Raw genomic sequence first — 24,782 nt, forward strand, 5'->3', positions numbered from 1 at the left:
TCCTGCATTACCCCTATTTGATTTTGTATTTATAACCCTGTGATCACCTGACCAAAAGTCTTGTTCCTCCTGCCACCAAACTTCACTAATTCCCACTATATCTAACTTTAACCTATCCATTTCCCTTTTTAAATTTTCTAACCTACCTGCCCGAATAAGGGATCTGACATTCCACACTCCGATCCGTAGAATGCCTGTTTTCTTTCTCCTGATAACGACGTCCTCTTGAGTAGTCACCGCCCGGAGATCCGAATGGGGGACTATTTTACCTCCGGAATATTTTACCCAAGAGGACGCCATCATCATTTAATCATACAGTAAAGCTGCATGTCTTCGGGAAAAATTACGGCTGTAGTTTCCCCTTGCTTTCAGTCGTTTGCAGTACCAGCACAGCAAGGCCGTTTTGGTTAATGTTACAAGGCCAGATCAGTCAATCATCCAGACTGTTGCCCCTGCAACTACTGAAAAGGCTGCTGCCCCTCTTCAGGAACCACATGTTTGTCTGGCCTCTCAACAGATACCCCTCTGTTGTGGTTGCACCTACGGTACGGCCATCTGTATCGCTGAGGCACGCAAGCCTCCCCACCAACGGCAAGGTCCATGGTTCATGGGGGGGGGGGGGGTGTTAGGGAACAGTTTTTGTAGGAGCCTAAATACTACACTTCCTACTGTTGATAGTAGATAGGAAAGTTTCGCAGTACCTGGTACATTGTGGGATGACGTGGACTTAAGATTGTGATGACCACTCGAGCCATTCTTCTTCTTCTTCTTCTTCTTCTTCTTCTTCTTCTTCACAAAACTGTGGGAAAGGTGGTACAGCAGCTGTAGTAGGCGGTGCTCGTTCTGTCGGGCGTGCAGCGTTGGCCAGTAGCTGCTGCACCATGTTGAATAGTGCAGAAATCTGCTGCGTCTGGAACTGAAACCTCTGCAATAGTTGTGTGGCATCTAACACTTGCGGCTGTGGTGCCTGGGCAGGCGTGGGACAGGTGGGGTGGGCATGTTGGAATGCACAAATGCAACAGACAAAAAAAGCAAAGGAAATGTCTGCAACTCCCACCAGAAAACACTTATTAGCATAAACAACAAGAAAACTGTTAAAGCACAGAAAATCCCCTGCAAAGAAAAGAAAAGAGAAAATTAAGGCGCCAGCAAAAAATTCCATGGCCGTCTGGCACTGCATTCAGCAGATACTTGTCACCAAAGGTGGGGTCCTGCCCACTCATCTCGTATAGGGTGCCTAAAGGATGCTGCATTCTCGGAATGCTTCACAAAAGTTCAAGCAAATAACATCAGTAGTTTTATTTCAATAAAGCAGATTGACAATACTTAACTTGTATTTACAACAAGTGTTGCAAGCGACGGGCGACATGCAAACAGTAATGTTCTTCACTACAGACAATGTTTGTGCAAGTTTGACGCACAGTTTGTGGATTACTAATAACTGCTATCATAGCGTTCTCTGCTAATCAGTGCTTTGATGGCATAATCAACGTTCAAACCAATGTGACAAGCGAGTTGAACAACCTCCCAAAGAAGGAATTTTTTAACAGTTTCTTATGGTTGTATGAATGTTCTGTGCATTGTACTTAGGTATGTGAAACACCTGAACCACTGAAACCACAGCTTTATTTTTTATTAATCCTCTCTCAAAGCTTGCGGGACTGAGGGTAGTGTTATCAAACTTCTCGCATGCAAATATTTTACAACTTTATTTAATATCTACTTGTTGAAAATAACATTGTGAAATCTGATTGCCAACTAGTCATCAACAAAGCTGAATACTTGGTCAAACATTCCATAAGCGAATCTTTTGTATAATAGGCAGCAATGTGAAACTGTATTAAAAGCTTTGCTGAAATTGAGAAAAAGGGATGAGCTTGGGCTCTGGTATCTATAGTCATCTGAGTTTCACCAGGGAAGGATTGCCATGCCTTAATTACCAACTTGCTTTTTGAGAGGATGGAAGGTATCTTTACAATTATGAATCGTGATATTAAAATAATACCATGTCTCATCTGCAGTACCATAATTTTTAAAATTTATCCTTTATATGATCTTCATGGATGTTAAAATTACTATGTGGCAATTTACAGCATGTACATTTTTTAAAGGACTTCTGTTCCTGTACACCATCAGTACCTTCTATTTTGCTGAACATGTCTTGTGTAAGAAGATATATATACCTTTTTGCTCCAGGGTAAACACTCTATTATACACAGATAGTAGTTGCTGGACAACATTTTTAAGAGTTCTGGAGGCTATTTTGTAATGGATATCTTGGCAAGTATCAAAATACTGCTTAGCGAATATAATTTTGATTTCCTGTTAGTCTTGTTCAAAATTTCTATGCCTGGTATACTTGGAAGATAAAAAAGATTGATACTTTGTGGGGTATGTTAGAAATTGTCACACCTTGTGAAAACAGTGTTGGATATTCAATGCATTTTTTGTTTCCTTTGAAGACAACCCTTGAATAAATGCTAAAACAATGCTCCAGAGTTCATCAGAGGAGATCCAGGTTCACATTTGAGATAAAAGAAAGACATATTACTTACAAATCATGGTTGAAAAAATACTAACTGTTGTGTCGGCTACTGTGGAAGTAAGGATCAACACAAACAAGGACGGGGAGAAGTTGCAATGGCCGGTGGCAGGAATCCCAAATGATCTGTACATAACACCTGCAGATTAACAGAACATATCATTTCTGAAAAGGAAAGAAACATAACTTAACTTTCCGTTATGAGGTTGCTTGATGCGCTTCCCCTGTCTTCTACGCGAGTTACTTTTTCAGAACCCCTTATTCCTGTACTGGTTAGAAATGTAATGCAACTCCTCATTATGAGGTGGGTTGATGTGCTTCCTGCGTCTCCTACATGCATTTACTTTTATGCACTGTTACTACTCGTATAATGCAGCCTAACTATTGTGTTACTATTACTCAGTACTGATGCCTTCAAAGTCTGTGACCCAACTGACCTCAAACAGCAATGGGCAGCTGGTTAAGTCAGTGTTCGTGGAGGGTGCTGAACTCTGTCTTCCTGGAGGTATAGTACAGCCCCCTCTTTCCATTGACGCGCAGCTCAATTTCTTCTTGATGCCGTTTCGTGGAGCTGCAGTGGCCGGTGTACAGTTGATGCTTTAGAGCTGCACGCTAACATGAATTCTTTATAGAAGAATGGGAAAAATGGTAAGAGTCCAACATCAGGGAAGATCAATTTGGATTCCAGAGAAATGTAGGAACATATGAGGCAATACTGATCCAATGATTTCTGTTAGAAGATAGGTGTGGACTTGGAGAAAGCGTCTGGCAATGTTGACTGGAATATACTCTTTGAAATTCTGAAGGCAGCAGCGGCAAAATACATGGAGTGAAAGACTATTTACAAATTGTACAGAAACCAGACAGCATTTATAAGAGTCAAGGAGTATGAAAGGGAAGCAGCAGTTGGGAAGTGAGCGAGACAGGGTTGTAGCCTATTCCCTATGTTACTTCATCTACATCTGCATGGATACTCCACAAATCACACTTAAGTGCCTGGCAGAGGGTTCATTGAACCACGTTCACGATAATTGTCTGTTATTCCAATCTCAAACAGCGCATGGGAAAAATGAACACCTTTATCTTTCCATGCTAGCTCTGATTTCCCTTATTTTATTATGACGATCATTTCTCCCTGTGTTGGTCAGCATCACCAAAATATTTTCGCATTCGGAGGAGAAAGTTGGTGATTGAAATTTTGTGAGAAGATACAGCTGCAGTGAGGTACACATTTATTCGCAATGATGCCCATCCCAAATCCTGTATCATGTCTGTGACACTCTCTACCCTATTTTGGCATAATACAAAACATGCTGCTCTTCTTTGAACTTTCTTGATGTACTCCATTAATCCTTTCTGGTAAGGATCCCAGTCCACACTGCCGTAATCCAAAAGAGGACAAGCGTAGTGCAGGCAGTCTCTTTAGTAGACTGTTGCATCTTCTAAGAGTCCTGCCGATAAAACACAGTCTTTGGTTTGCCTTTCCCACAATATTTTCTATGTGTTCTTTCCAATTTAAGTTATTCGTATATGTAATTTATAGGTATTTACTTGAATTTACTGCCTTTAAATTTGACTGATTTATCGTGTAACTGAAGTCTTTATGGATACCTTTTAGCACTCATGTGGATGACCTCACACTTTTCATTATTTAGGGTCAGTTGCCAATTTTTGCACCACACAGATATCTTTTCTAAATCCTTTTGCAATTTGTTTTGATCTTCTGATGATTTTACTAGATGATAAATCACAGCATCATCTGCAAACAACCTAATACGGCTGCTCAGATTGTCTCATAAATCATGTAAATAGATAAGGCACAGCAGAGGGCCTGTAACATTACCTTGTGGAACACCAGAAGTCATTTCTGTTTTACTCGATGACTTTCCGTCAGTTACTACGAACTGTGACCTCTCTGACAGGAAATCATGAATCCAGTCACATAACTGAGATGATATTCCACAAGCATGCATTTTCACCACAAGCTGCTTGTGTGGTACAGTGTCAAGCACCTTCTGGGAAAGGTAATGCAGAAGACATAGAAAATTACTGGTCCATTTCTCTGCTGTCACAATTCTCAAAAATAATAGAAGCATTTATGAAAGACAGATTAATGAATTACCTGAGTAAATACAATCATTTAAGTGAATCACAGTTTGGTTTCCAAAGTGGCAAAAACACGGAGTCAGCCATAGTAGAATTCGCAAAAGTTGTACGTGATGCTCTTGACAAAGATGAATGTGTCACAGGCATATTTTTGGATCTTTCTAAGGCCTTTGATATAGTTGACCAAAAGATTCTATTCAATAAATTAGGAGCATTAGGAATAAGAGGGGTAGCAGCTAATGACTGGTTTTGATCATACCTAGCAGATAGGGTACAAAAGTAGAGATGACACATGCTTCAAATAGATCCACACATTTAGTAAAACACTTATCAGAACCAAAATACATTAATGTAGGGGTTCCGCAAGGTAGCATATTAGGACCAATACTGTTCCTGAGTACATCAGTGACTTTCTCCCAGTAGTGTTACTCATGGTGAAAAAATTCTTTGCTGATGACAGCAACATTATAGTCACTGAGAAAACAAGAGAACTCCTTGCAGGGAAAGCAAATGTAGCTCTCAAGGAAGTTTACGATTGGTCAATAAGCAATAAAGTGACATTGAACATAAAGAAAACTAATGCCTTGAATTTCAGCTTGAAGAGGGAAAATGGCAATGTTAAAGTAAGTGTAGATGGCACCTATACAGACTGTGTAACAAATGCAAAATTTATAGGACTGAATATTGAGTCTCAGTTGAAGTGGCATGAACACACAAAGGTACTTGCAAACAGAATGTCATCAGCATGTTATGCCCCTAGAATCCTATCACAGGTGAGTAACATTCAGAGTCTTTTAGTTACATACTATTCATATGTACGCTCAATTCTTAGCTATGGCATTCTTTTTTGGGAAACAAATGCACAAAACATGAACACAATTTTCAAACTTCAGAAAAGAGCCTTAAGAATCATAACCAGAAATGGTAGTCGAGCTCATTGTAAAGATCTGTTCAAAAAACTGGGAATTTTAACTGCTCTGTGTGAATACATTTACAAGTCAGTTGTACACATGAAAAATAGCATTGGTAATTACTGCACAAACAGTTCTGTCCATGACCATGGTACAAGAGCTAGACTCAACTCACATTTGCCAAGAAAAAATAAACATAAAACTCAAAACAGCATTTTCTATCAAGGAACAAAACTGTACAATAAATTACCAAAAGAGATAAAAGATACTGCAAAAATACACTTATTTAAAAGGGCAGCTAAAAAGTACGTGTTATGGAATACATTTTATACATTGAAGGATTACTTAGATAAAACAGAGTAGGGGCTTAATAAAAAAATGTAATACAAATAAGTAATAATAATGATTATAAATGGAAATGCGCACTCATCTATCCATTCCACAAAAAAGGGAACAAAACTGAAACAAATGATTACAGGGGTATCTCACTCATGCCAGTCACGTATAAAATCCTATTAAAAGTTCTCATCAATAGATTAGAAGAGCACGCTGACCCACAAATAGGAGAATACCAGGCTGGTTTTCGCAAGGGACGATCATGCGTAGAACAGATCTGGAATCTGAAAATGATTCTCCAGATGAGAAACACCCGAAAACACAGTGGTCACTTTTGTAGATTTTAAAAAGGCCTACGACTCAATAGACAGAGTAGTGCTCTGCAACACACTGGAAGAATTCAGCATTGACAGAAAGACAAGAGCAATCATTCGGCAAACAATAACTGACACAGTCTCCAAGGTTAAATTTATGGGGGATATCTCTGAACCATTTGAAATCCAAACTGGAGTGCGACAGGGTGACGGACTTTCACCATTACTCTTTAATATCATTCTTGAAAAAATTATCAGGACATGGGAAAAAGAAGTCAAAGGAATCCAAATGGGCATTAGAAAGGATAATAGATTCAATGTGAAGCGTTTAGCTTTTGCAGATGACCTTGCAATCCTCACAAATAATAGAAAAGAAGCCACTAACGCCATAGAGAAGTTACACGAAATTGCACAAAGAACTGGCCTGCAAATCTCGTATGGGAAAACCCAGTACATAGAAAGAGTGTCACAAGATAAATTGCCTATTGTGACAACCCATGGGAAAATCGTACAAGTACCACATTTTAAGTACCTGGGAGAAATCATCCAGCTATCAGGGATCAACCTAAAGACCAATGAGGAAAGAATAAAAAGGCTACAGAAAGCACATAAACTCATGTGGAACTATTATAACAAAAAGTCCATATCCATTAACACAGAATTGAGGCACTACAACACTGTCGTACTTCGGAGGCAGTGTATACATCTGAAACAACACAAATAGGTGGGCAAACTAAAATAAAAGAAATAGAGAAACAAGAAAGGAAAATTCTCAGCAAAATTTTTTGCCCGATACAAGAGCAAGGAATCTGGAAGAAGAGACCAACATCAGAATTATATGAATACACAGACAAGATTACGGATACAGTAAGGAAACGTAGAATGCAGTTCTATGGACATATCCACAGGATGAATGAAAACAGAATTTCAAAGCGAATTCTTAAAGTCACCAACTCAGGTAGGGGAAAAACAAAATGGATAAAAGAAGTTGAAGAGGACCTCAGACAAGCACACATAACAGTAAACGATGCAGAAAATAGAACAGAATTCAGGAACATCAGCAAAAAACATAAATTTGATACCACAACACAAAAGAGATCAGGATGCAAATGGACAGCGGAGTGAAAAAAAAAAAAAAAAAAAAAAACCACACACAGTGAACACATGAAGAAAATTTGGACTCAGAAAAAACATAAACAATCATCATAAAGGAATTCAAGTTCAAACACTCTCTTTAAATGGGAATAATCGAAAATAATAATAATAATAATAATGATTATAAAACAACCAACATTCCACATAACACCTTCACACTTTGTTTTTTCCTTCTTTTTCATTTTCTAGAAAAACTTACCCCCAAGCTATGCACTGCATAATACTAACACCTCTTTCTGAGCTCAACATCTCACTCATTATAGAGGGATGCTGACTCAGTTTTTCATGGTAGCATATGGGAAATTGTGGTACAGAAAATGGCCCAGAGATCACCAGTGTGTGTGTGTGTGTGTGTGTGTGTGTGTGTGTTTGTGTTTGTGTGAGTAGTGATTGAAGTGCTATGAAACATTATGTGTATAGTGCGTGCAGTGACTGATAGTGAGATATGAGTGAACACTGTGGCATTACATTATTAAATAAGTTATTTGTAAAAAAAAAAAAAAAAAAAAAAAAAAAAAAAAAAAAAAAAAGTATTTTATACCAGGAGTAAATCTAATGATTGTCTCTAACTAGGAGTCTGTAAATGTATGTGTATGTGAATTAGCTTATTTTAAATTTTTCTAAATTTGTAAATACTTTGACATGTCCTATATCTGTGTAAAAAGAGATCTACAGATGAATAAAGCTACTACTACTACTACTACTACTACTACTATATTTATTTTCACTATGCAGTTGTTCTCAGATGATTGTGGTTAGTTACGTAGAAGTTAGGTAAGTCACTGCCTGTTGTTTAAAAAGTGTTCAGAGAATTATGAGTGCGAACAGTGATTGCAAACCTGAAGGTAGCAGAAATTGACTTTTTTTTCCCTCCCAAAGATGTGTCTGTCAATCATTTGTAGAACATAGTCCGCAAACAGATTTCCCTGCCATATCCTCATACACCCACAATCCTCCCACTACCTCTAAGAATCACCTACAAAGGAGTGTCCCACTCCTCACCCAGTATCACCCTGGACTGGGACAACTGAACCATGTCCTTCTTCAGGACTTTGATTATCTACCATCGTGCTCTGAAATGAGGGACATCGTACCAAAGATCCTTCCAGTGCCTCCTAAATTGGTCTTGCATTGTCTATCCCTTTGCCACTGTCACTCCCAACTCCTTACCACAGGGATTATGTCCCTGTGGAAGAGCAAGGTGCAGGATCTGCCCAATCTGTCCTCCCAGCACTTCCTACTTGAGTCCTGTCACAGGCTTATCCTACCCCATCAGAGAGGCCAGGCCACCTACGAAATCAGAAGTGTCATATACCAGCTCTGCTGCTCACACTGCACACCTTTTTATGTCGGTGTAGCTGAGCATAACATGCTCAATTTTAGTGGCTGCTTCGTACTCCGAGCTGTCTGGATCCCTCTCTCCACCGTCAGCTTCTCTGAATTATGAAGATGGGAGTTATCCGTGCAACACCTCCACTCCCGTAATCATTTAGGCTTCAGTCTCTGGTAACCCACTGTCCTCTCACCCTCCACCCAACAGTTTCCCCTTCCTTCATCCTGTCACCCCCTCCCCCCTCCCACTTCAGGTCCCCACTTAAGGGTGTGCCGCTGTCCACAGTCTCTGACACCTGCACATCACTTATTTAGCCAGTGCACCTGTGAACCCTCCCTCTCGCATTCCAAGTGGGCAAACCAGCTGCATCTCTTTGAGCTGGTCTGTCTGTCTGTCTGTGTGTATGTGTGTGTGTGTGTGTGTGTGTGTGTGTACTCAAGCTTGAGAAGGGATTGCTCTGAAAGCTAACTAGTTTTATTCATTTTTTGTGTGTGCCCGACAACTCAGTATGATGCATTAAGTTTGTTTGTTTATGAACTCCAGTAGTGCAATACAAAAATTTCTTTATTTCTGCTTGTAAGCATCCAACAGCCATTGTAAAACACTGCGTTGATTAGAGCAAAATTACTGCTGATGTAGCAAAATTACTTCTGATGTAAAATGATTTTGTGGTTCTTTTATTCACAACATATTTCTTTACAATGAAATATTATACATCTCTGTTAACAAGATCCATCCTAGTTTGCTATATTAACCCCTTTCCTTTTTGCAGATTTTGTTCCTAGCTGTTTGCCTGTAGTTCTCTGTAGTTTGAAACTTAACTATTTCAATGTCTTTATTGTATGAAGTCCTTTACTCACAATGTTGTCCGCCCCCGGTAGCTGAGTGATCAGTGCGACATAATGTCAGTCTTAAGAGCCCAGGTTCGATTGCCGGCTGGGTCGTAGATTTTCTCCACTCAGGGACTGGGTGTTGTGTTTTTTCTGATCATCATCATTTCATCCTCTTTGACGTGCAAGTCGCCGAAGTGGCGTCAAATCGAAAGACTTGCACCCGGTGAACGGTCTACCCAACGGGAGGCCCTAGTCACACGACAGTTACATTTACATTTTACACACAAAGTTTATCTCGTCTGAATCTGCATCTGAGCATTTGTTCCTCCCTTCCATCATCTCTATGTCGTCTGTTTCCCAGCTTTGTTTCGTAATTGCCATATCATTAGCTGTGTGTGGAGCAGTTCAGTTATAAAAAAATTGTAAGAGTAGTGGGAATTTTGGGATGCAGACAACAAACAAAAATCAGGAAACGCAACCATTCACATGGGGCTGGTTGATGTTTGTCACACAGAACCATGCAACAGGACAGAGCCTTTACTAACTTTGAAGCTATCACCCCTTTTATAGTTTAAGCACACACACACACACACACACACACACACACACACACACACACACACACAGATGACTATATGCGTCCATCATAACTCTTTTGAAAGCTAGTGAAGTCTCTGAACTGTTACATGTTCCTATGTTCCATGCCTCAGTCAGCTGCAGCTGATACTTTACTTTTTTTAAAATTAAATTCATATAAAATTTTCACTAATTTACAGATAAATATATCCATGGATCCATTTGTGATGGTAACCTGTGGTAAAACATTCTTGGTTCTCTTGTCACATCAGATTTACTTGCTCGTGATCAAACAACGAAAATCTTGGATAGAATAATGACAATATTATGAAAAGGATAGATTGCTTCTCACAATATAGAGGAGATGTTGAGTGGTAGACAGCACAATAAAAAGACTATGGGCAGAGACAGTGGTCGTGTATGCATGAGTTGTGCTTGTTTGAATATGTGTGTGTTTCCTACTTTAGAAGAAGGTCGTTTGGCTAAACGCTCAGTTGTATATCAGTCTTTTCATTGTACTTGTCTGTGACCCAATGTCTCGTCTATATGTTGAGGAGCAATCTATCATTTTCATAATATTCCTTGCTCATGACAAAGACAATGAAGGCAATCAATGAAAGTTGGAGGTTTCATTCAAATTTGATGAAATTGGTTGAAATCTAGTATTGTAATGTATATACATAACAAACATAGTCTATGTTAACTTGTTCCCTGAATAATATTTTCTGCAGCAATCACAAATTTGGTCTGTATGTTCAAGCACCAAATCTTTTGCAATTAGAGTACCAGTTTGACATGCCTCAAAAATATAGCACAATATTTTCATCTTAGTACACTTGTATTATAAAGGCATAGTGTAGAATGTTTCAGACATCATAGCCGTGTGAAAGAAGAGTCACACTGTCATTACCTTATGTTCAGATATGAAGGAGAGCAGGAAATAGGCAGCATGCAGTTAGCTGAAGAATTCTGATAGCAGAGTTATTATGCAAGAATGTGTACCTCTGTTCTTCAAGGAAAAAGTGCAAAAGAGAAGATAGTTAACTGTTTTAAGGCCTCAATGTTGCTATTGTATGTAGCAAGTCAGATCATGGCCGAATATAAGTAGGTTGGGAATACTGTTGTGGAGGACATGTAGGGGGCAGGTGTTAAGATGGCACAGTGTAGAGAGGGCCATGGAGGAATAAAAGATAGGGCAGGTTTGACATACAATTGTTTAGGATGGATCAAGGGATGTAAAAACAGCTGCACAGATTAGTAGGATTTGCAGCAAGGGATGACTGATTAGAATAATTAAACAATCGAGAAAACAGTAAAAACTATGAAGACGAGAGGTAAAGAACACAAATCTTGAAAACATACAAAAGAATTAGTAATCAAAGAAAAGATGCTCAGTGAAGAAGCAGCATAGTACTTAAGCACAAAATCGATGGAAAAAAGGTAACACCTAAAACTGCTGAATTAAATTAAGACAACAGTAAGTAATGATAGAAGGGGAAGTAATGATGATACATAAATATGATGAATTAAATTAAGATATAAGTTCCATAGTGCTCAGAGCCATTTTGAATTAAGATAACAGTAAAAAATTGTAGAAAATAAATGAAAGAGAAAGGAGGTAAAAGAGATAGCTAGGTTTTAAAATGTTTGACCTCTAATACTATAACACAAATCATGTATTTAAATCAAGCAAATATCAATATACCACTTTTTGTCACTAGTTTCATATGTTTTTAGGCTTTGGATCATGAGGGTGGGCAACACACAGAGGCAACACTGGGCAAAGCAACCCTCCTGCATTTACGTCGGGAGTCTGAAGCAGCTGCAACCCTTTTGGATCGTTTGGTGATTCGAGATTCTTTGCCAGCACTTATTGAACGGACTCGTTGTCAGCTAGCCCTCTATGATTGGGAGCAGTGCCTGGAATCTGCAGATCGTGCCCTCAGTGCTGATGCTGGATGCCTACAGGCTCTTGAACACAAGGTATTTGCGACTTGATCTTGAGATCCGTGTTATTACTTTATTTATAAACTAAAACATAATGTATATCTAAAAACAAAGATGATGTGACTTACCAAACGAAAGCGCTGGCAGGTCTATAGACACACAAACAAACACAAACATACACACAAAATTCTAGCTTTTGCAACCAACGGTTGCTTCGTCAGGAAAGAGGGAAGGAGAGGGAAAGACGAAAGGATGTGGGTTTTAAGGGAGAGGGTAAGGAGTCATCCCAATCCCGGGAGCAGAAAGACTTACCTTAGGGGGGAAAAAGGACGGGTATACACTCGCACACACACACATATCCATCCACACATATACAGACACAAGCAGACATATTCAAAGACACAGAGTTTGGGCAGAGATGTCAGTCGAGGCGGAAGTGCCATACATAATGTATGACACTTTAGTTGATTTCACATTTAAAATACTTTGTATTTGTATTACTCACACTCACGATTCCTCTTTGATTATTCTGTCTTGTTTTTCAAGTTTCTTATGAATGTCTAGAATACACATGATGCAAAGTCCATGATGGAATAAAGACAGTATTATGTAAAGGGTAGGCTGTCACCATATAGAGGAGACACTGAGTTGCACACAGGTAGAACAAAAAGACTGCTATACATTTGAGCTTTTGGCCACAAGGCCTTCTTCCAAAGTGGGAAACACACACGCATTCACACAAGTGCAACTGCCTCCCCAACACACACACACACACACACACACACACACACACACACACACACGATGACTGTCTCTGGCCACTGAGTCTAGTCTCAGTGGTCAGAGACAGTGGTAATGTGTGTATGAGTAGTGGTTGTATGAAGGTGTGTGTGTGTGTGTGTGTGTGTGTGTGTGTGTGTTTCCTGCTTCAGAAGAAGGCTTTATGGTCGAAGGCTCAAATGTATAGCAGTCTTTTTATTGTGTCTGTCTGCAACTCAACCTCTCCTCTACATGGTGAGTGGCAGTCTGGCCTTTCCATAACACCCCCTTTATAGAAAACACATAAGCTTCATCCATCCCACAGCTTTCAACAAATTAATACAGTAAGCAGTAAACGGAACAACACCAACATGAGATCACACTTCTTCTGTAACAGCTAAAAGGAAAATTAATTTTCATTATGAAATGGACAAACGGTAGCTGTTAATGGGAACTCCTATGCACTATACAGAACAGCAAAATACCGTAAAGAAATATTCTGATTTGTTTTATAATCAGTTCAGACAATCATTGCACAGGAGGGAGAATTCAGTTGTGTAATGCTATAAAAAGACCTCGTTGGCTAAAAAACAATCATTATAGTGCTAAAATAGCGTGTAGCATTTTACCCCTATAGTGGCAACTGAATGAGAGACATGATGTTGATTATTACGAGGGTTGAAACTTTAATAGTGGCAACTATTTATTTACAGCTCGTGCAAAATAGATATGTGTTTCAAAGTTTTAAGGACCTTCAAAGTAGTCACCTCCATTGTGTATAACCTATTGCCAGCGATGCAGAAGCCTTAGGATACTCTTAACAGTGCCAGTTGTGTTGACAGTTCGAGTAGCACAGTCTATTGCCCGACAAATTTGTAGCAGTTGTGAAGCGAATGCCGTGAAGTGTTTCCTTCAGTTTAGAAATTGAATTGAACTCATGAGGGCTTAAGTCAGGGGAGTGCAGTAGGTGGTATAGCCCTTAGCAGCCCCATCAGTCAAACAAATCAGTAACAGCTTGCACTGCACGTGCTTGAGCATTGTCGTGCAAAATGATGGTTAGGTCCTGCAGAAAGTGTCACCACTTCTTTCTCTATCTTTTAATTTTTGGAGCACAACCTACGACCAGTTTAGAGATAGAAGTGATGACACTTTCTGCAGGACCTGACTGTCATTTTGCAGGACAAAGTTCAAGCATGTACAGTGCAAGCTGTTACTGAACTGATACAAATTCGTCGGGCAATAAACCATGCCACTCGAACTGTCAACACAACAGGCACTACTAAGAGTATCCTACGAATTCCACATCGCTGGCAACGGGTTATACACAATGCTGGTGACTACTTTGAAGGTCAGTTAAAACTTTAAAACACATATCTATTTTGTACGAGCTGTAAAAAGATAGTTGCCACTATTAAAGTTCCAACCCTCATATGTAGTAGAATATGAGCTCAGTGAGCCATCTGATTATGCAGTATAAAATATGCAATTTCCACACTGCGTCTGATGTGTAACTAGGAATATATTAATGTGGAAAGGGATAATTTATCACAGATTATAGTTAAACAATTATGTCTTTGATTTATGTCCAGCTTGTTAATCCACAAGGCTTATGAAAGTATACACATCCTAGCATGACAGTCAGTAATTGTGAGTGCAAGACTGCTTGATTGTTGACCATTTGTGGCTATTTATAACAGACAATGATTTGGATAGGAAGTTGGTTGTTGTTAAGTCGACAGGAAAGAAATGAAAATTACCATTTTACATCAATTTTGTGTATGAACTACAGAACTTTGTTTAAGTTCATCAGTGTAGCTGGGGATGAGCATGCAAGGGTAAATGCAATACAAAGCCTTGAATAACAGTCAGCACAGGCTAAATCACAGTCAGAATAATAATATTGCAAGGAAGCCCAAGTCTATAGCATAAGTTCAAAAAGGAAAAACCAACCAAAGAGATGTTCAGATGGAAACATAATCCTTAGAATTTTGTTCTTGTGGGGACCCGTAGGCTCAATAAGTTTTAAGAGAGAAAACATGGTCCAAACAGGCTGTAATATTATCAATAAAATTCTTCTGGGTTTGTGGCTACGTTGTCAACTATAAATTATGGTGTTTCAGCGTCTATTGCAAGACGCTTTCCTCAGGGTGTATTGCTAACTGCTGAATGGGCTAGTTTGATTACTTATATACTATGGAGGAATGCTGTCATTGGATATGAGGGTGAAGAGGAAGGGGTTTAGATGTTCTTTTACTGGTCTTTGCATTATGTCTTGTCATTGGCAGAAGTAGGCATTTTCCATTGGAGTGTTCGTTATTGCTTGCCATTTGTTGAAATCGCCGAATAGGAAAATGAGCGGTGACTGCAGTGTAGTGCTGTTTACTAACTGCCTAGTATCGGGTGGAGTGCATCAGCACTCTGTGTACCCCCTGCCGCTGTGGCCCACCGTGCGCCTATTCTTTGCGAGGGCTGTCCTTCCTCAAAGCTGTCATTGCTGGCAGCCAAGGCGCTGGGAGTCGGCACCTGACTTCTCTATTCATGTTGCCAGATCGCTTGGCTATTTCTATAGCCTATCTGATCTTCCTCCTCCAGCTAAATGGCTGTTTTGCCAGTACGCAGGCCTCTCGAAATTCAGTCTTCATCTTGCACTGTTCCTGTTGTTCTGCCACCGCTGATTTGTTGTATTGTTTGAGATGGATACATCTCTCGTGTTCAAATAAACTTGTGCTTATTGGATGCCCAGTATCGCCTACATATATTTATTGTTGGTGCTATTAGCTAATTTGAACTGTTAGTCATTCTCAAGCACCTGAAATACCTCCACAAAAATGGTGACATTGGTTTGTACATAGTCTGTTTACATGACACATCTCGTGTACGTATATACTTCATAAAAAAGTAACTTATTGTCACAAGTGTCGTGCTTCACATGACATTGACTATATAGACACCTGTGAAGGCACATGTTGCTTCCATGTGCATGTGTAGCACAAATATAATCCGGTAGTGCAGTAGATTACATCCATTAGTAATATGGGTACAGAAAGCTGCTATATTGTAACATAGGCACAAAGCAGCCAAAGATGCTTAGAGCGATGTCCATGAATAGTTGATAGTACTATGTAAGCCTGTGATGTAGTATTTAGTGGCACATTATATCACTTAGAGTGTGAAGCAGAGCAGCAGAATACAAATCGATAGAATACATGGTATGATAACAAAATAATTGTATGTACATTATATTCACTATATATTACAGTTTGACAAGATATCTGCCAGAGGTTATGTTGGTGAACCTATTTGATCATTTCAATAGATATGCAAAGTAAGCAATAGATGAAGTAAAGTTAGACTAACTCATACCAGCATTTACCTGTCTCAGTTCAAGATATATATTGGCTTTAATTGCGTATTAGCTTGTGAAGTCACCACCATCTGAAACTTCAAGTATAATGTTAAGGGGAAGGAGTTCTATTAGATTATCTGCATAAAACTCACAAAAATTACTGCATAACATATTCAATATTGAAGCAGTAACAATGATCCAAATGATACTAGTGTAACTAGATCATCATAATCTACTGTGTTATTGAAAGTTGAAAATTCAAAACTCATACATCATGTGTCATGTCAGATATAATCTTGGAATGTTAAGTACCAAGTAAGCAGTACAAAAGATTATGTCGACCCTCCTAATGGGGCATGCCAGATGGTACATAAAATGAAACACTAGGGAAATATTTAAAAAAGCTTACTTGATCTTTAAAAGAAATTTAAAGATCCAAACATCATGTGCTATGTTCAAAACAGTAACAGATTATGTACACAAAGGGGACAATTTCTCTATATTTTTCGTGTATAGTGCCATAATGCAACAGAGTGGATTTCTTATCTGTCTAAATGGTGTGTAGTCCTACTGCTCAAAAGGTATCTGACTGTTATCTATAAAATCGTTGTTTAGCTAAAACTGTTTGAGTCTCCTCCCAGCTACTGCCAATGGTGGAAACATCACTGGAAAGCCTCTTTTGGTATGGTGCGCAGCTGCTCCGTCGAATTCTGCATAATGTCTTCCCTATTCTGGAATCTAGTCCCTTTCAGAGTCTTTTTCAGTTTAGAGAAAGCCAGAAGTCACTCGGTGCTAGGAAAGGGTAATAGTGATGCTGGCAAACCACAGCCGTGTTGTGGTCGGCCAAAAAAACTATGAATTAATTGACAATGATGAGTGGGTGTGTTATATTGGTGAAAGTGTCAACTGCCTGGTGCCCACAAGTCTGGCCATTTGTGTCTCGCTGTTTCCTGAAGTATTCCTTATTGGCATTAGTACCTTCTGGGATGTACTTGTGATTACCATGCCACTGAAGTCAAGAATTTTTCTTGACTTCTTCTTGGTCCAATATCCTTGACTTTGATTTGTTGTGGACTCCTAGAACATATTTTGAGCTCAAACATAATGAGGTGTCTTCAACAGAGTGCCCTCCTCAATGCCAACCAGCATGGATTCTGAAATCGTCGATCACATGAAACCCAACTACGACTTTTCTCACATGACATACTGAAAGCTTTTGATCAAGGTAGTTAGGTAGATGCAGTATTTCTTAATTTTCAAAAAGCATTTGACTCAGTACCACACCTTTGCTTATTGCCAAAAGTACAATCATTGGTGACTGGATTGAGGACTTTTTTGGTAGATTAGATTAGATTAGATTAGATTAATACTAGTTCCATGGATCATGAATACGATATTTCGTAATGATGTGGAACGAGTCGAATTTTCCAATACATGACATATTTAGGTTAATTTAACAACATACTTAAGTTAATATAACAACTTTATTTTATTGTGTTTTTTTGTTTTTCTTTATTTTTTATTTTTATTTTTTTATTTTTATTTTTTTGTTTTTTTTATTTTTATTTTATTTTTAGAGAGGACGCAGCATGTTGTCTTGGATGGAGAGTCATTGTCAGATGTAGAAGTTATGTCATGTGTGCCTCAGGGAAGTGTGTTAGGTCCCTTGCTGTTCATGCTGTATATTAATGATGTTGCAGACAATATTAATAGTAACCTCAGACTTTTTGCAGATGATACAGTTGTCTGTGGTGAAGTACTGACAGAAAGCTACATAAATATCCAGCCAGATCTTGATAAGATTTCAAAGTGGTGCAAATATCGGAAACTTGCTTTAAATGATGAGAAATGTAAAATTGTCCACTTCACAAAGCGAAAAAACATAGTATCACATGACTATAATACAGTGAGTCACTGTTGGAATAGGCCAACTCATACAAATACCTGGGTTTAACACTTTGCAGCGATATGAAAGGGAATGATCACATAGGCTGAGTTGTTGGTAAAGCAGGTGGTAGATTTTGCATTGTTTGTGGTATACTGGAGAAGTGCAATCAGTCTACAAGGGAGATTGCTTATAAATCACTCATGCGACTTGTTGTAGAACATTGCTCAAGTGTGTTGGACCTGTACCAAATAGGACTAATAGGGGGTATTGAACATATACAGAGAAGGGCAACACGAATAGTCACAAGTTTGATTGATCCATGGGAGAGTGTCGCTCAGATACTGTAGGGACTGAACTGGAAGGCTCTTGAAACAGACATAAACTATGCTGAGAAACTACCTTAACAAGCTCTAGGAATATGCTACAACCTCCTATGCATCGCTCACATAGGGATTGTGAGGATAAGATAATAATAATTACTGCACGTGTAGAGGCGTTCTAACAACCATTCTTCCCACACTTCATATGTGAATGGAATGGGAAGAAACCCTAATAAGTAATACAATGGGACATACCCTCTGCCATACACCTCATAGTGGTTTGCAGAGTATAGATAGAGATGTTAAAGTTAAAATGCTAATAAAAATATGGGCATCCAGAATTTAAAATATTACACCATGATCAAGTGGGACCTGATAATTTATTCCACCTGATTATGCTGTAACTCTTTAATTTTTGGAAGCCTGTATTTTTATTAGCATTTTAACATTAATTTAGCTCTGTTATTTTTACCAATAATCAAAATACCATCTTCCCTCAAATATTTAGTCATTTGGATTTTAAGGAATTATAAGTTATATGTTAATGATTTAGAAATGTTCACACTCTCTAACACCCTCTCATCCCTAATGATGAAGATGATAATGATTTATGGTGGAGGGCTCTAAACAGCTAGGCCATCAGTGGCTAATGATGAAAGTAATAACATAAATGACAGTAATAACAGTAAAATCCAGTTACAGCAAAACTCACTGAAGACTGTAATGACAATGAATAATACTGACAAAGATAATACATATATGACATGCCTGTAGGTAGTTTCTAAAGTCTAACGTTGTTGTGTGAATTTATATTAATTAAATATAATGTTCTATGTGAAATTTATATACAGTAAAACCCTGATTAAAACATAACAGGATATATGTGTGATTTTAAGTACTCTGTTTAGTTATTTGATGAAAAATATATCAACAATAACGTGAGATGTAAGATGCGTGAGACTGTAATGATGATCCACTAAAAATCCTGCATGACCTGCACATCTACCATTACATTTAAATTCATCCAAAATAAACCCTGAAAATATCCTGCTAATATGAGAATGGCAACAAGATCACTGAAAGCCTGATCAGTTAACACATTAAGGGCGGCTCAGTGTCAAGATTGTGCAAAAGCAAGAATCCAGTACTGTACAGAAGCAGTCCCATTTTGTTAAAAGCTCACACGGAATATTGTCGTATATACCGAAGTTACACAATACCATTTATCCATTACCAGAATTTCATTTTAAAACCACAATGTCCACAACTGCATTTCAAGAATGATACATAGTGAAAATGAAAGCATACTTTTACCATATGAGTGACATGACAATTGTCAAAGCCAACTAGGAATTCACCTCACATAGATATTTACTACAAAATAAAATGATGTTTACAGTGCTATCAAATCAAGAACCAGTACATCTTCAGTGTAAAACATCAAGAACCACATCTAACACCATATGTCAACACCAACAACAAACACCTGGGTGGCAAAATCAGGAATCAGGGTGATGCCATTACTGTTGGCACATTATCAGTAGTTTAAACAAACTTAGTCCTTACAACAGGTTCAGGTCAAATGCTTTAAAAATTTTTTCATGTCAGTAATGGTTGGTCCTTACAATAAAATAATTGTATGTAACGTTAGTAGATTAAGAAAGGATACTGCTACTCATCATTTAACGGATTTGCTGAGTCGCAGATAGGCACAACAAAAAGGCTGTGAAACAAAGCTATCAGCCAAACAGGTCTTCATCTGAATTAGCTCACATACCCACTCACTCATGCAAATGCAACTCACACACACAAACATAACCACAGTCTCTGGCTGGCTAGGCCAGACTGCAAGCAGCAGCACATGATGGGAGAAGCAAACTGTTTGGTTGGGGTAAGGAGGAGAAAGGGTGACGGGAGGGGGGGGGGGGGGCAGCAGGATAGGGGTTGGGGACGGTAAAGTGCTGCTTGTGGGAGTGTACAGGGGCGAGGTGATGAGAGGGTGGGGCAGCTGGTGCAGTTGGAAGGTTAGATGGAGAGCAGGGGGCGGGCAGCAAAAAAGGAGAGTTACTTCTAAATAAGAAGACCGTGAGTGCATTGGTGGAATAAAAGAGGTGTGTAGTGCTGTAATGGGAACATGGAATGGGGTAGATGGGTAAAGGACAATGATTAACGAAGGTTTTGGCCAGGAGCATTATGGGAACATAGGATACATTGTAGGGATAGTTCCCTCCTGCGCAGTTCAGAAAAGCTGGTATTAGTGGGAAGGATACAGATGGCACAGGATGTGAAGCAGTCATGAAATTAAAACATCATGTTGGCAGGGTGTATACAACCTGGGGCAACCAGGAGATCGGGGAAAAACTTGGGTGAAAACTGGCAAAAACCCAGGAATTTTTTAGAATTCCAGGAATTTCTCTTTGTTTTAGTTTTCAGTTAAAATTTTGTAACTTTGACTGGCAAGAACCAATACTCTAACAAAGAATCAAAGGATATTACTGTATCCCGCTACTGCAGAATAATACTGCAGCTATAAAACGTGAACGAGAAAAAAAAAAAAAAAAGAAAGAAAAAGGAGATGCACCATATACAACAACAAAATACAGTGCTCATACAAGCATCTGCCAACAGCAAAATGTGTCAAAGGCTTTAGGGAAGATATGCAGTGTTTCATAACAACAAATTGCCTCCGATGTGCATAATCTCACAAATGCTTACATTAGATTCATTTGAGCAGTTGCGAGCGAGCTCATGTGCATGCACAGTTGAGTCGCGTATGAGTAGTACCTTGTCCCACTTCTTGCTACAGAAATTTGGCTGTTAGCCGTATAAGCAGTAGCAGCAAGCAGCCAGATGCACCCGGAAAACGCATTGTATGAACATATAATAAAGCCTAACCGGAGAATAAACGTGAGATGACTAAACTGGTGATTGTGGTGTGGTTAGTGAAGTTAACCAGAGAATGAGTCTTGACACAGGCAAGAATAGTTACAAAATGAATGATGACCAGATGGTTTGTTAGAATGAGGAAGGAGAAGAGATGGGGACATCACACAAATTGTGGAAGAATATGACAATTCCAAATTTATATAAAAATTTCGTACTACTACTTTTCGATCTCATATTTCAGAAGCTAGAGTATATGAATGAAATATGAAACTATTTCCTAATATAAAACTTTTTACTTGTAATAGGCCTAACAGGCGTTTGGCATTGGTACTTCATGAATTATATTCTGTAGTGTTATAACAATGACCATTTGTGCCAAAACAGTCTCATTTATTTGGTGTATGTTACAATTTCTGCAATATTAGCTGGAACTATTTCATTTTATCTAGCAGAACTTGACTAAATACACATAATCAGATCGAGAAACCGTATTTTGTTCTTCATGTAGCAAAACGTTTGATGAACTTTGATGAGGTAATAGATGCTTTCCCAGAAAGGGAAGCACACCATGTAAAGCTGTAGCAAGTTTCTTTTATGACATAATGTAAGATCTTTTAATGTTTTACACGTAAGAATATACGGGCCTCCTGCGTCACTGTAGCTGCCTGTTATCTGGCGCTCTCTAGCAACTAACCTATTTCTAACAGGTAGTGGGAAAATATTGCAAATGTTTGTTTCAAAAACATTACTTTCAAAGTAAATTTCATTTTGTGCAAGATGAACCATGTGCGAGAATGTATAATGAATTTCTTAAATCACAGAGCATTTAATTCTCATTTAAAAATCAGCTCTTTGAGGATGACCATTTAGAATAATTTCGAGCCCATAAGATCAGACATTTATGCCGTTGTTAAAAAATTTTACTGGCACATTTGTGTGATGTATCTTAAAGTGTAACATGCGCAAAAAAAATCAACATTATATGTGAAAGCTTAGCTTCTCTTACAGCTTACTAACCTTCGAGAGCAATGTTATATGTGAAACCTTTTCTTTTCTTGTAGCAATATTTTTTATATTAATTTAAACAATCAACTTTTTCTGTTTGTGTGTTCACACTACTTAACAGCGATGATATGAAAACTGAATAAAAATTTGCTGCTTAAATAATTAAAAGGAAAATTTTGAAAGAATGATTGGAAAAAAAATTGGAAGGTGCACATATCGTGAGTGAACTTAAACAGGTACTAATATAAACAGACCTTCAATATTCAATACTTTTATTCAAATTTAAATTTACGTACTTCTTTTTCTTATTACCACCCTTGTGCATAGAGCTTGATATGTCAATACTGGTTCCGGATTGCCCCTCTTCTGCTCACGCAAATTATTCTTCTCTGCTTCGATCCTCTAGATGCAGGATTCTCAGCACGTCGCGGAGAGGTGAACAGACAGGTATCATCACCGTGAAAATGCGAATAAACTTTACTATCGCAACAACGTCTTTTAATACTTTCTAATGCACTGTTGGAATACACACGTCTGAACAATACCAATGCGGCAGAACTTGTCAAACGTCAACCCGCTACCACTTACAGAGACAGACAGATTAATCTAAAGCAATTAAAAAATTGAAGTGCATCTCTCTGCCTCTTTTGTTTCTATGCCAATGTTATATATGGTACAAAATTATTATTATTTATATATGTATATATTCAGATCATTATATGGCAAGAGAGAAATACAGACAACACTTAGCCATCTATAGATTCATAGGGAAGAGAAAATCTCTGTAAAGATACAATGTTTCCAAATTGAAAGAGAAGGGAGTATCCGAAAAGTATGAAACAGAACTGCAGAGGGAATGTGAGACTAAACAAAGCCAAGCTCTGGAAAGCATCAAAGGGAAGTGGAGTATGATTAAAGAGGCTCTACAAGAAACTGCTGTTGTTAAAGAGAAATATATTAAGTTGAACAGAGGCAATTATGAGAGATGTGAGAAGTTCCAATACCTGGTAGTGCTGGTTACGGATGATAGCAGAATAAGAGAAGAAATAAAATCTAGGATTTCTGCAGGAAATAGAGCTTACTGGGCCCTGATCAAGATCCTTCACTCACGTATCCTGAGCAGAAAATCGAAGATGGCTGTCTATCGAACAGTCATGAGACTGGTGGTAATGTATGGCTCAGAAATATGGACAATGACTGTAGCAGAAGAAGAACTCTTGAGAAGAGGAGAGAGGAAAATATTAAGAAAAATTTTTGGAGCCATGTAAGAGGTGGGGCAATGGAGGATAAGGAGAAACAAGGAATTGGAAGAACTGTATAGAAATCCTGACTTGGTGACTGAAATTAAATGTAACAGATTGAGATGGCTGGGCCAAGTAGAGCGAATGTTGGAGGATCAAGCTGTCAAAAAGGTTTACACAGGAAATCCAGGTGGCAAAAGGAGCAAAGGGAGACCCCAGAAATGATGGCTGGAGGATGATTTGAGAAAGATTGGAGTCAGGAGATGGAGGAAACGAGCAGAAAATTGTCAGGATTGGGCTGTGATCATCAGAGAGGCCAAGGTCCTACATGGGCTGTAGCGCCAAGGACTAAGTAAGTATATCTTCTATGTATAAAAAGAAAAGAAAGAGAGAGAAAAGAAAAGAAAGAAAAAATAATAATAATATGTTACATTATAATAGGAACAATCAATATTGTAGATGTAAACTGTAACACCATGGAAAAGAACCAGAGCTGGAAGCGGTAATAGAAAACACTGAATCTCAAACTGTTGTACATACAGAAAGCTGCCTAAAGCTGGAAATAAGTTCAGCCGAAATTTTTACTAAGGACATAACCGTGTTCAGAAAGGATACATTAAATACTGTTGGTGGTGGAGTGTTTGTTTATTGCTGTCAGAAGTAGTTTGCCTTGTAGTGTAATTAAAGTAGATGGTTCCTGTGAGTTAGTATGGCTAAAGGTTATACATGATGACTGGAATAAATTAATTACTTGTTCCTTTTACCGAACCTCAACTCAGATGATACAGTTGTTGAACAGTTCAAAGAAAACTTGAACGTCATTTGAAATAGGTACCCCCCTCATAGAGTTATAGTTGGTTATGGCTTCAATCTACCCCTCCATATGTTGGCAATACAGACAGTGTGTTTATCGTTCTTTGTTTCCGTCACTAGTGGATGTCTTGGATTCGTTTGATTGTCTCTCTCACCCCATTGCTTCTTGCTTGTTGTCGTCATAAGGTCTCGCTCAATCGTCCGTCGTTTTGTGTCTGTCCTTTCCATTTGTTTGTTTGTTCACAGGCTGCTATCTGTTTGGTCCCGCTGCGCTTTCTTGGCCACCCCGCGACCGTTCTGGTCGCGGTTACAACATTTTTGGCAATGAAGTAAATGGTGGTAGTTGTTAGCATGGAGGCGAAGTTGGTCTGTCTTCTGGAACAGCAGCAGCAGCAGCAGCAGCAGCTTGGGTTAGACATCTTACAACTGGCTCTGCGATTGCTAACGGACAAAGTTGATGCCCGGGACGCG

General features: G+C 38.6%; 1 protein-coding gene across 1 annotated transcript in view; it reads left to right on the forward strand.

Moving 5' to 3' along the window:
* LOC126195257 (tetratricopeptide repeat protein 21B-like) overlaps positions 1-24,782 on the forward strand; it is a 269,874-nt gene that overhangs the window by 46,280 nt on the left and 198,812 nt on the right. The window contains exon 4 of the mRNA XM_049933782.1: positions 11,844-12,089. Coding sequence (XP_049789739.1) covers positions 11,844-12,089 — 246 coding nt within the window. The remainder of the gene's footprint in view (positions 1-11,843; positions 12,090-24,782) is intronic.

This window comes from Schistocerca nitens, chromosome 7 (genome assembly GCF_023898315.1).
Source record: "Schistocerca nitens isolate TAMUIC-IGC-003100 chromosome 7, iqSchNite1.1, whole genome shotgun sequence".
In the NCBI taxonomy this organism is placed as follows: Eukaryota; Metazoa; Arthropoda; class Insecta; order Orthoptera; family Acrididae; genus Schistocerca; species Schistocerca nitens.